Source organism: Rhinolophus sinicus, chromosome 3 (genome assembly GCF_057876585.1).
Source record: "Rhinolophus sinicus isolate RSI-liver-muscle chromosome 3, RSI-T2T, whole genome shotgun sequence".
NCBI lineage: Eukaryota > Metazoa > Chordata > Mammalia > Chiroptera > Rhinolophidae > Rhinolophus > Rhinolophus sinicus.
Genome location: NC_142503.1, coordinates 197,090,847 through 197,104,031, shown reverse-complemented (window position 1 = coordinate 197,104,031; position 13,185 = coordinate 197,090,847). Strand labels below are relative to the sequence as shown.

Below are 13,185 nucleotides of genomic sequence, written 5' to 3'. Positions count from 1 at the left end.
CTCATACCCACCTGGCGGTGAATTATGGACAGGTAACTTCCTCGCTAGTCTGCTCCCAGTTAGAAATTTAGAGGTGTCCCCTCCCCCTGCCCTCCCAACACACAAACTTTGTTTTTAAACAAGAAGTGGAAACATCTGAGCTGCTTTTTAGAACATGTAGCTACATGCGTCCCAGCAGCTGCCATTTTGAGTTTATTTTTAAAAAATGTTTTAATCAGCCATTTCCTTCCTGACCTGCCTACGTAGGAGTTCTGAATTTTCTTTGGATAGCCACATTCCTCACCAGCAGTGGAACTTTCTAGAAAATGTGTGGTGGTCAGTACAAGAAACAGGAAGTGCTCTGGAGATACCCAAGGAAATGAAGACGTTGAAAAAAGAGACTGGGGGAAGGGAGGTGGTCGAACTTAGAAACAGCGGAGAAGCAGCGGAGCAGCTGTGTGCCACAAACGGATTAATCAGAGTGGCTGAAGCTGAGAGAAGGGCACAGAAGCGTCCTTTAATTTGAAGATCCATGACCTTGTGGGATGTGGCACTTCATTTGCGTTATTAGCTCCTGTGTCAGAAAGAGACTTTTATTTATCTTCTTATTTATTACTTACTTATTCTGCCTTGCTCGAGAAATGGGTTTGAGGACAACTCGGAATATGGCTTCTGGCTAGCTCTCCTGTATGACGGAGGTAAAGAGTTCCGTTCCCCACGTCCATTAACTAATCAGCCAAGGACAGGAGCTAGTGCCTGCAAGGAAGCTGGCACTTTCTATGCTAGTTGCGTGGCATGCGGACAGGGAAGGCTGGGGCATTGGTGAAGCCCTCCGTCTCCCACAGTGAGAAACGTGGCCACCCAGGGTGTTGGGAAGCCTCCCGCCGTTTCCCAGGTGGGGAAAGTTCTCTTCAGGGGTTCCAGTGTGAGGAACTGAATTACCCAGACATACTGGGAAAAGGAAATTACTCAGACACCCTGGAGAAAGAAAATCACCTCACAAGTTGTCCTTGAGCTGTTTTCAAAAGCGAGGTGAAGCTGAATTTCTGAGTTCTCTCTTTTTCTTTCTGTCCTCCCTACCCAGTGGTCTCCTGCCCACCGAACACACAGACACCACAGTGAAAGGATTCCCGTACAACACCAAACTTATAAAGCATGCCTCAGTTTCCGGTGGTGGGTGTTCTGGCCCAGCTGGCCCTGTGGTCTGGGACACCCTGCCTCCTGGATGGCATGGTGCTTTTCTGTGACATGGCACACATTGCGTGGCATGGTGGCCCTAGCCCCTCGGGAGCTGTCAAGCCTAATCTACCTGTATGGAATTCAGGGCATTTGGTCCCTGAGTCACTTGGCATTTACTACTAAGGGTGCAGTCCAACCAGAAATATAATTTGTGGGTGGAAAACAAAAAAATAAATCTCTGCACGGGCTTTCAGAAGTCCTAAATGGATTGGGGAGAGGCTGAGATGGGGGGGGGCTGTCTTCTCCACTCGGCACCCCGCTGTACCCTACGTCACCTGATTGATGTTGGGTATGGTCACCAGGGCATTTGTGGCTTCTGTACTTTATCAGCATTAAAGTCTTCCAGGTACAGGGAAGTTTGAAAAATCAAACGGGGCTCTTCAAGATCGCGGCTGTGATGTCGTGTTCCCTTTTCCTTCCTGGCCAGTGAGCCAATCTGATGGTAGAAGGCAGGGCCTGCCCGCACCCGTCCCGTTTATGTAAAGCATTAGGAGAGGTTCAGACTGGAAAAGCAGCCAGCTTCATCCGCAGGTTGAGGAGGGCGGCCACAAGCCAGGTTCTGGATGAAGTGTTCAGCCTCCATTTTGTGACTGCCCCAGTGATGGACAAAAGGCCGGGACATTTTGGCTCAGTGCCGTCAGTGTCCGTGATGATTTGCTCCCGATGTCACCAGAGCCAGTTTGTAACAAACCCATGCTTGCCTCCATTCATCCTGACCGCCATGTCAGTTTTGACATTCTTTCATTCAGTTAGCATTTGGCAAAGGACTTCCTGTAGACCAGTGGCCCCCAGCCCTCCCTCTCCTGGGGGGGGGGGGTCTTTGGAGGCTGGATTCCACACAGTGGTTAGGGTGTGTGAGGCCATGGGGGGCAGCTGTCACATAGTAATGAACTTTACAACATTCTGAATTCCTTCTTTTCCCACATATCCATGTTTAAGTTTGACAGTGCTTTCTTTACGGACACTGGTGTATGAAAGCCTAGAATTTCCTGTAGCAAAAATCCTGTGATGCCAAGTTATCAGCCATTTCTCTTCAAGTGTTTGAAGGTGATTCAGTTTGACTTGTGCTTTTCGGACCTCCTTGGATCAAATATTGCCTAATTGGTGGTTCTCAAGGGGGTAGGGTTCGGTTTTGCCTCCCTGGGGACAGCTGGCAATGCCTGGAGAGATTTTTAATCCTCATGACTGGGGAGGGAGTGCCACTGGCTTCTAGTGGGCAGAGGCCAGGGATGCTGCTGAACGTCCTACAGTGCACAGGACTGCCCCCACGACAAAGAATTATCTGGGTCTAAATCAATAGCACCTTGGTTGACAAACACTTTAGACGGTTGCCACGGTGAAGAGGGCCCTGTCCGGCTGAAATTGGCCCCGGCTTCTTTTATACAGTCCAAACTTGATATCATCCCTATTATTGGAATCAGGCATTCTCACAAACATGACCTCATCTGGCTTCTGAGATAATGGGAGTAAGGACACCTTCAGGGACAAAAACCGAGGCCTGTGGAATTGGAGTAACTTGCTGAGGTCCTCTGTCCAGTCTGGGCTTTGCCAGGGCCGCATGCCCACAGAGCCAGCTTCTTCAGCCCCCCCCCCCCCCCCAGCCAGATGGAGGCACACAAGGCCTGGCCAGAGAGTCCTCATGTCGCAGGCTTGCTGGGAAGTGGCCCGCAGCCGCCTTTCAGAGACGGTCTCCTGGTCAGTGGCCCCGCGGTGCGCACGCCCCGTGCCGCTTCTCATGCTCTCTTCTCTGCCTTTCTGTCCGTGTGTCTCCCCAGGTAAAGATGAGCCTTCCAGCTACATTTGCACAACATGCAAGCAGCCCTTCAACAGCGCGTGGTTCCTGCTGCAGCACGCGCAGAACACGCATGGCTTCCGCATCTACCTGGAGCCAGGGCCGGCCAGCAGCTCACTCACGCCACGGCTCACCATCCCGCCGCCGCTCGGGCCGGAGGCCGTGGCCCAGTCCCCACTCATGAATTTCCTGGGCGACAGCAACCCATTCAATCTGCTGCGCATGACGGGCCCCATCCTGCGGGACCACCCAGGCTTCGGCGAGGGCCGCCTGCCCGGCACGCCGCCGCTCTTCAGCCCGCCACCGCGCCACCACCTGGACCCGCACCGCCTCAGTGCCGAGGAGATGGGGCTTGTCGCCCAGCACCCCAGTGCCTTTGACCGAGTCATGCGCCTGAACCCCATGGCCATTGACTCACCCGCCATGGACTTCTCGCGGCGGCTCCGCGAGCTGGCGGGCAACAGCTCCACGCCGCCGCCTGTGTCACCGGGCCGCGGCAACCCTATGCACCGGCTCCTGAACCCCTTCCAGCCCAGCCCCAAGTCCCCGTTCCTGAGCACGCCGCCGCTGCCACCCATGCCCCCCGGTGGCACACCACCACCGCAGCCGCCTGCCAAGAGCAAGTCCTGTGAGTTCTGTGGCAAGACCTTCAAGTTCCAGAGCAATCTCATCGTGCACCGGCGCAGCCACACAGGCGAGAAGCCCTATAAGTGCCAGCTGTGCGACCACGCGTGCTCGCAGGCGAGCAAGCTCAAGCGCCACATGAAGACGCACATGCACAAGGCTGGCTCGCTGGCCGGCCGCTCCGACGACGGCCTCTCGGCTGCCAGCTCCCCGGAGCCCGGCACCAGCGAGCTGGCCGGCGAGGGCCTCAAGGCGGCCGATGGCGACTTCCGCCACCACGAGAGCGACCCGTCGCTGGGCCACGAGCCCGAGGAGGAGGAAGAGGAGGAAGACGAGGAGGAGGAAGAGCTGCTGCTGGAGAACGAGAGCCGGCCCGAGTCGAGCTTCAGCATGGACTCGGAGCTGAGCCGCAACCGGGAGAATGGCGGCGGCGGGGTGCCCGGGGTGCCCGGCGCGGGCGGCGCGGCCAAGGCGCTGGCCGAGGAGAAGGCGCTGGTGCTGGGCAAGGTCATGGAGAACGTGGGCCTGGGCGCGCTGCCGCAGTATGGCGAGCTCCTGGCCGACAAGCAGAAGCGCGGGGCCTTCCTGAAGCGCGCGGCGGGCGGTGGGGACACGGGTGACGACGATGACGCGGGCGGCTGCGGTGATGCGGGCCCGGGCGGTGCGGTCAACGGGCGCGGCGGTGGCTTCGCGCCAGGCAGCGAGCCCTTCCCGGGCCTCTTCCCGCGCAAGCCTGCGCCGCTGCCCAGCCCCGGGCTCAACAGCGCGGCCAAGCGCATCAAAGTGGAGAAGGACCTGGAGCTGCCGCCCGCCGCGCTCATCCCATCGGAGAACGTGTACTCGCAGTGGCTGGTGGGCTACGCGGCGTCGCGGCACTTCATGAAGGACCCCTTCCTGGGCTTCACGGACGCGCGTCAGTCCCCTTTCGCCACGTCGTCGGAGCACTCGTCCGAGAACGGCAGCCTGCGCTTCTCCACGCCGCCCGGGGACCTGCTGGACGGCGGCCTGTCGGGCCGCAGCGGTACCGCCAGCGGCGGCAGCACGCCACACCTGGGCGGCCCCGGCCCCGGGCGGCCGAGCTCCAAGGAGGGCCGCCGCAGCGACACGTGCGAGTACTGCGGCAAGGTGTTCAAGAACTGCAGCAACCTGACGGTGCACCGGCGGAGCCACACCGGCGAGCGGCCTTACAAGTGCGAGCTGTGCAACTACGCGTGTGCGCAGAGCAGCAAGCTCACACGCCACATGAAGACGCACGGGCAGATCGGCAAGGAGGTGTACCGCTGCGACATCTGCCAGATGCCCTTCAGCGTCTACAGCACCCTGGAGAAACACATGAAAAAGTGGCACGGCGAGCACTTGCTGACTAACGACGTCAAAATCGAGCAGGCCGAGAGGAGCTAAGCACGTGGGCCCGGGCACCCCGCACCTGTACAGTGGAACCGTTGCCAAGCGACAGAATGCTGACTTGACACTTGCCTCTGTGTCACCGCCACTGAGCACCACGCCTGTCCCCTTGGCCCAGGGGGAGGCGGCCCTCCAACCTAACCTGTGTCTGCGAAGTCCTATGGAAACCCGAGGGTTGATTAAGGCAGTCAAAATTGTGGAGCCTTTTAACTGTGCAATAATTTCTGTATTTATTGGGTTTTGTAATTTTTTTGGCATGTGCAGGTATTATTATTCTTTCTGTTTAACTTCCTTTAAAAGATTTTGTTGGGTATCCATCCCTTCTTCATTTTTAATAAACCCAGTAGTAGTCTGAGAAATGACTCGCAAGCAATGTAGAACAGAAGCATAGCTTTTAAATTATAATTTTGGGGGGAGGGCGCTGCTTTTTTGAAATTTAAGCTAAGCATGTGTAATTTCTTGTGAAGAAGCCAACACTTAAATGACTTTTAAAGTTGTTTACCTTTTTATTCCTTTTTTTGGTCCTGAAATAAAAAGTGGCATGCGTTTTTTTATTTTTTATTTTATTTTTATTTTTAGTTTTTTTTTGTTTTTTTTCTTTGGGGGGGATGTACAGCGGATAACAATCTTTAAAGTTGTAGCACTTTGTTTCAGAATTGGAGTGGAGATGTAGCACTGATGATGTCCTGAGTAACAGAGGCCTTTTCTGTGTTGATTTCAATCTTTACATTACATAAGGGAAACTTGGAATGGTGGGGGAGAGGCCCCCCGAAAACTCAGCACTGCCAGAGAAACAGGAGTTTTTGAGGGCTGACCCCGGAAATGGCGCGAGAGCATTCTAAAATTGTGCATTATCAGCAGGTACTATCCCCTTCTTGGAATATGGGTGTGCCCTTGGTTGCCATCGTTGCTATTTGCTGTAGAATAGGCTAAGTAAAATGGGCTGAGGGTACTATTTGGGTAGATGATGGTGGCCTGCAGTGACACAGAAAGGAAGAAACCAGCGGTGTTCTTTCAGGCTTCTTCTGGCTTGATAGCTTCTCTCTCTCTCATCACCCCCACCACAAAAATCCCAAGTCCTACGTTGCTACAAGTGATAAACGATAATTTCTCAAGCAGACAAGTGCCCTGATGGCAAATTGAGGGAAGTTAGTGTTCTCATATAATGTACACTGATGACATTGTATGGATCGGGGTAACATCTTGTGAATTTCTGTTCCCTTTTACTGGAAAAGCAGGGGAAGAGTTCCATCCCAAGGTGCCGAGCGCTACTTCCCAATTTTTTTTTTCTATCCCATTAGGTTGGAAGGTACTAAACATTGGACTGTTGAGATTAGACATTTGAATTCTGTTGACCCGCACTTTAAAGCTTTTGTTTGCATTTAAATTAAATGGCTTCTAAACAAGAAATTGCAGCATGTTCTTCTCTTTGGCCCAGAGGTGGGTTAAACTGTAAGGGACGGCTGAGATTGAGTGTCAGTGTTGCTAAGCGTGGCATTCACAATACTGGCACTATAAAGAACAAAATAAAATAATTTATTGGACAGTTTTTCTACTGCCATTCAATTTGATGTGAGTGCCTTGAAAACTGATCTTCCTATTTGAGTCTCTTGAGACAAATGCAAAACTTTTTTTTTTTTTGAAATGAAAAGACTTTTTAAAAAAGTAAAACAAGGAAAGTACATTCTTTAGACACAAACAAAGCCACATTTACTTTAAATAAATTTTTAAAAATCCTGGTTGAAGATAGAGGACATGAAAATGCCATAAGACCCAATCAAATGAAGAAATAAACCCAGCACAACCTTGGACACGACATCCATTGTTAGCTGATCCTCAGCCCCTTTTGTTTGTGGGACAACGCTGCTTAGATGTGGAGTGGAGGTGATTTACTGCTGAATTAAAACTCAAGTGACACAAGTTACAAGTTGATATCGTTGAATGAAAAACAAAACAGAAAACAATTCAGGAACAATGGCTAATTTTTTTCTAAAGTTAAATTTAGTGCACTCTGTCTTAAAAATACGTTTACAGTATTGGATACATACAAGGGTAAAAATAAATTGTGTGTATGTGTGTTGGAGCGATCATTTTTTTTCCAAAGTTTGCTTAATAGGTTATTAAAAAAATGCCACAGTGGCTGCGTGTATATTGTTTTCTTTTGGTGACGGGGTTTTAGTATATATTATATATATTAAAATTTCTTGATTACTGTAAAAGTGGACCAGTATTTGTAATAATCGAGAATGCCTGGGCATTTTACAAAACAAGAAAAAAAAGAACTTTTTTCTTTTCCTTGAAAATGTTGCAGTAAAATTTAAATGGTGGGTCTAGAAATTTGTTTTTGTCACAGTAACTGTAAAGTCGGAGTTTTAGTAAATTTTTTTCTGCCTTGGGTGTTGAATTTTTATTTCAAAAAAAATGTATAGAAACTTGTATTTGGGGATTAAAAGGGGATTGCTACACCATGTAGAAAAAGTATGTAGAAAAAAAGTGCTTAATATTGTTATTGCTTTGCAGAAAAAAAAAAATCACATTTCTGACCTGTACTTATTTTTCTCTTCCCACCTCCCTCTGGAATGGATATATTGGTTGGTTCATATGATGTAGGCACTTGCTGTATTTTTACTGGAGCTTGTAATTTTTTAACTGTAAGCTTGTCCTTTTAAAGGGATTTAATGTACCTTTTTGTTAGTGAATTTGGAAATAAAAAGAAAAAAAAACAAAAACAAACAGGCTGCCATAATATATTTTTTTAATTTGGCAGGATAAAATATTGCAAAAAAAAAAATGTGTATGTTAAGTCCTATTGTACAGGAGAAAAAGGGTTGTTTGACAACCTTTGAGGAAAAGAAACAAAAGGAAGTAGTTACATGCTTTGGTTCACAAATCATTTTAGTTGTATATATTTTTGACGGAATTGGCCTATACAAGGACTGTTGGCGTAGGGCTTCACTCTAATTGCCCCGAACCTTGCATCAAGGCTCCCTGGTGTAGCCACAGCAGACCGGGTGGGGAATCCTTTATTCGTGTCGAGTGGGAAAAAAATCAGTTTTTGTAAAGGTGTCGGTAGCATTTCACAGAGTCCTCCCTTTCTCTAAGAGGCCGTCTGTACAACGGCAGCTGTAGAGAAGAGTGTGAGGGAGCATCTTCCTTCTCTACTGTCACCACTGTGGCAGTTACCACCACCACCACCACCACCACCTCTCCTGCCCTTAAGAGCAGAAAGAAATGCAAACCGAGCTTTCTTTAGTCCTTGAGAAAACATTAAACAAAAAAATGGAATAACAAGAGCTGGCGTATCAGCTAGGCACAGGTGATGTGATCTGCTGTTGAGACCAGTGCAAACTGGGTATCAGGAAGGAGTCCCAGGGCCAGGACCTTTCATTCCATGGAGAGTGTTGGCCTGTTGTCTTTCTTATCTGCTTTGCTGCTTTTCTCTTCGAAACCTACATTCCGTGTTTCCGAATGCCTAGGGCCTGGGATGAATTCGGTGCCTTTCCATCTCTCTCTCTCTCTCTTTCCTCTGCGTATCCTCTGCATTCCCCAGCCTCTGTTGGTCCTTTATTTGTTCTTTTCTTTTTAATTTAATTTATTTTCTTTCTCCCTCTCTGTCCCTTCCCTCTTTTTTTTTTGTAAAGCCAAGTAGCTTTAAGATAACAAAGTGGTGTTTTTTTTTTTTTTTTTTTTTTTGATGAGGGAATAATACATTTGAAAAAAAAACAAACAAAAAAACCTATATCAGGAAGCCATTTTTTATTTCAGGAACTGTAAGAAACCATTATTTCAGGTTATGAAAGTATAACCAAGCATCCTTTTGGGCAATTCTTTACCAAATGCAGAAATCTTTCTTCCGGGAGCTTTTCTGTTTAATATGCTCTTTCTTCCTTGCCACTTAAGGCTTTGCAAAGTGAAAAGAAAGGGGGAAGGAGTGGGAGATAAAGCTGAGATGTCATTTTCCTACCCGCTTCACCCCAAGACCCACGGGCTGCCCTATTAAGGTACTTGAGAGCCTCCAAGGTGACCCTTCCGTCGTTACAAATGCTAGCCAGCTCTTAGCCAGCTTCACAAAGTCACCAGAATGCCAGGACTAAGCCATCCTAAAGCACAACGATTGTGTCTCTGTCTGCTGATGGCAGAGAAAAGAGAATTTTGCTTCTCTTTCATGTTTAAAAAGCCAGCACTGCAGCAGATAAGCCAGTGGGAGAGGCCGCAGCCTGGGCCACCCAGCCCACCTCAGGCCGGTTCCCACACTGCCACCACTTTGTTCAAAGTTGTCCCAAATTGGAACCTGCCACTTGCCATTAGAGGGTCTTTCATGGGGAGAGGAGGAAGCTGAACTACCTAAGGAAAATGTGAAAAGTAGAGGAAATCAGCCTTTCACCCCAGTCCTGAGTGACAGTCAGTCAAAGGTTGTGTTGAACACAGGCAACCCCGTGATTTTGGTGCTCTTTGTACCCCAGCCCTGCAAAGCAAAGTTACATTGATTTCAGTTGTTTGCATTTGTATCGGCAAGGCGAAATATTTTTATTACCTTTTCTATTATTGTATGAGCTTTTGTTGTTTACTTGGAGGTTCTGTCTTTTACTACAAGTTTGGAACTATTTATTATTGCTTGGTATTTGTGCTCTGTTTAAGAAACGGGCACTTTTTTTTTTATTATGGATAAAATGTTGAGATGACAGGAGGTCATTTCAATATGGCTTAGTAAAATATTTATTGTTCCTTTTATTCTCTGTACAAGATTTTGGGCCTCTTTTTTCCCTTAATGTCACAATGTTGAGTTCAGCATGTGTCTGCCATTTCATTTGTACGCTTGTTCAAAACCAAGTTTGTTCTGGTTTCAAGTTATAAAAATAAATTGGACATTTAACTTGATCTCCAAACCTTGTCCTTTCTGTGTCTTTTAAGGGTGGGGGATAGACAGCTTATTTCCAAGGATGAATTGAAGGCCCTTCTCCGTTTTCCTCCTGACCCAAACCCTTCCTCCCATACCTGGGAAGATAGGAAATAATGGCGTGAGACACCAGCAGTTCTCTTTATTTGTCCCTGTGAGCCTGTGTGGTTTAGAACAGTGATTCTCAGTCCTGGATGCACATCGGGGTCACCTGGGAGCTTTTAAAATCTCAGCCCAGGCCCCACCCAGACCAGTTTCTATCAGAGCCTCTGGAAGTGGGACCCAGGCACCAGGATTTTTGAAAGTGAACCCAGGGATTCTCAGATACAGCCCAGTTTACGAATAGTGGTTTAGAAGAAAAAGTCCTTGCTTGAGAATGACAAGAGTCATCTAGTTTAATTCAGCAGACGTTTACAGAATACCCAGTGAGAGTCTGGGAGTGGGATCAAGGGGGCAGAAATGAGGGAGACGGAGGCCCTTAAATGGCTCTGTGCCTTGGTCATGTCCCCTTTAGGTGTCTCCCTTTCATGTGGATGTTGGGTTCCACAGTATCACTGACTATCGGGAGTTTTAACAAATCACATGGTGGGACTGTCTTCTTTCCCCATGTCCTAGATGTTAACAGACTTGAGGAAACTTTCTTTAAGGATAAGCTCACCAATCCAGGAGAGGAAGAAGCAAGGTCGTTCAGAAGGAAATGGCCTTTACCTGGCTTTGTCCTACTTCTGGGCGCATAGCAACTGATAGGATGAAGATGGAAGAAGGCAGAGTTTCGGTCAGTTAGGCGCAAAGGGACCCTCAGTTTCCTCCTTGTGACTGGGAGTCAGAGCCCACTGCCAAGTGCAAAAGGATGGAACACCCACTGGGTTTTTGGCTGCTCCGTGTTTCTTGTTCTTAAAGACACAAAGAACATTCCACTCAAGTCACTTTTTTGCAAACTCACTGGGCACCAACGGTGAACGAGATACCAAACTAGGCAGCCCAAGAACCTTCTCAAGGAGACTTCGCCAAAACATGACAACACCAAGCCAGGCTGGCTAAGACGTTCTGTGGGTCCTGCCCATAGCGATGATAGAAGCAAGGGTAGTGTGTCCCTCTGTGTCCTGTCTTCACCCCAAATAAGTCACCGTTCTCCCAAGGCCATGTCTAACCACTGGAGGAAAAGAAATGGGATTTGAACCTCAGCATCAAAAATGGAGTTGGGAGCCAGTCAGGAGAAGACCCCGCTTTCTATGAGGGGCTACCGAATAAGAATTCCCAGAGTGGAATTCTCTCCTTTTCCGTAGGCCCTGGGCTCCCAGGCTTTCCCCAGCTGCAGGTGTCTGAGCCTTTGTGTTTTTTCCCCACCTAGAAAACCATGCAAATAACAGAAATTGAAATGCTCAGTTGCATTCTGACTGGAATACACAAGGATGTGTAAATTTGGGGAAGACCCTCCTTCTTAGGGTTGGGGAACAAACACCTAGATTGAGTACCCAAAATTGCTTGGGATGAGTGTGTTAACGCTAGTGAATGCCTGTCATTTACACTGACAGCCTGTCCCCTCAGCCCTTCTAACAAGGCCAACATTGGGGGTTACCAGTGTGGCTCAAAGTTCTCATCCTAAGTCCTTCGGTGGCTCTGTGACTTCAGATCAGTCTTTTCCCTTTTCAGGGCCTCAGTTTCCCCATCTGTATAATGGAGAGTTAAGGTGATCTGAAAGGACTCAATCTGCCTTCAAATAGTTGGACCCCGGTGAGAGTGTCACATGTGCACAAAGTCACAAAATTTGATGGGAATGTGAATGTCTGACACAGTCCCTATTCAGATTACAAATTTGGAGTGAGAATGGGTTCTCGAACAGAAAATCCCCTGTTTTTGCTGATTGAAACTTGGAGTGTTCAGTCACCTTGCAAGTCGCACGTCCTTCACGTTTTCCGAGCAGTCCAATCGCGGTTGGGGCATCAGAGCTGTCTGCTGAACCTCTCGCTCCTGAGCTGTAAGTCCAGCAAGTAAAGCTGGAAAACATCCCTTTATACTTTGGAGATAAAACTAGATGAAGAGAACTTTAAAAAAAAAAATGTTAATGTGATGAAATATGTAGTGAAACTCATGTAACTTTCAAACCAGGGAGGATGAAAATTCTGACTTTCTTGTATGTGGGTGAAGTCTCAGTCCCTAATTATCTGCACTGTATAACCTTCAAAGCAATTTTATAGGATTCCTGTTACAGACCATCTAGGATGCTCTAAAAGTGTCAAAACAGGTGGAGCTCAGAAGTCTACTTAATTCCGAGAGTGAAGGCTGAGCTGGATGTCAGACCTGAGCACAGGAAAAACCTCAGGCCGGCCTTTGCGCTTGAGGAGCAACTCATTCATCGTGAAGCAAATACTGCAGGATGGGTAATGTGGCCAGTGCGCAGAGCCTAGGAGACGGAGCAGCTAATCAGCTGGCAAGAGGGCAGGTTCGGGAAATTCTGCTGCTCCTTGAGAGATGAGAAAAGATTCACTAGGAAGACGGTGACGAGTGAGGGAGAAATGGCATGTCTCGCAGAGGGTATGACATGGGAAAATGCATGAATATTGGAAAAGCACAGTGAAATCCACAGAGAAGCAGAACCCTAAAGTTGGCTGGGACCCTTCAAAGTCCTCTAGTATAACCCCACCTAACATAGGAATCCTCTCTCAAACCCTAACATAGAGCACATCCATCCATCCATCCTTCCATCCATCCTCCCTCCCTCCCTCCCTCCCTCCCTCCCTCCCTCCCTCCCTCCCTCCCATCCATCCTTCCTTCCATCCATCCATCCATCCATTTTCCTTCCATCCATGCATCCTTCCTTCCTTCCTTCCTTCCTTCCTTCCTTCCTTCCTTCCTTCCTTCCATCCATCTATCCATCCACCCACCCACCCACCCACCCACCCATGAGTTGTTCATTTAATAAACATTTATCAAAGGCCTAAGCTGTGTCACAGGCTCTGCTAGGAACTTACAGCTCAATAAGACTCATTCCTGCTTTCCAGGGGTTTGTCCTTCGGTGGACAGAATGGGATATTCACCCATCTATTCAGTTATTTGTTCCCTTAACTATCCTGGAGGTCCTACTGAGTGCCCCACGCTCCTGGGCCATGGGGATGCAGTCCCTGCATTGGAAGGATTCCTGATTAGCTGGGGAAGCAGTGAGTGAACAGATAGTAGGGTTCTGTCTTTTCGATGGGAGCACAGGATTCAGCAGGAGATGGGAGAAGACATTCGTGTTTTATTACAGATG

At 48.4% G+C, this 13,185-nt stretch overlaps 1 protein-coding gene across 10 annotated transcripts in view; it reads left to right on the top strand.

Annotated features, from left to right (window-relative positions):
• BCL11B (BCL11 transcription factor B) overlaps window positions 1-9,916 on the top strand; it is a 95,256-nt gene extending 85,340 nt beyond the window's left edge. For all 10 annotated transcript variants that reach the window (XM_088797477.1, XM_074326962.2, XM_074326958.2 and 7 more), the window contains one exon: window positions 2,994-9,916. In XM_088797477.1, the coding sequence (XP_088653603.1) occupies window positions 2,994-5,035 (2,042 nt within the window). In that variant the 3' untranslated portion in view covers window positions 5,036-9,916. The remainder of the gene's footprint in view (window positions 1-2,993) is intronic.
• The last annotated feature ends 3,269 nt before the right edge of the window (window positions 9,917-13,185 follow it).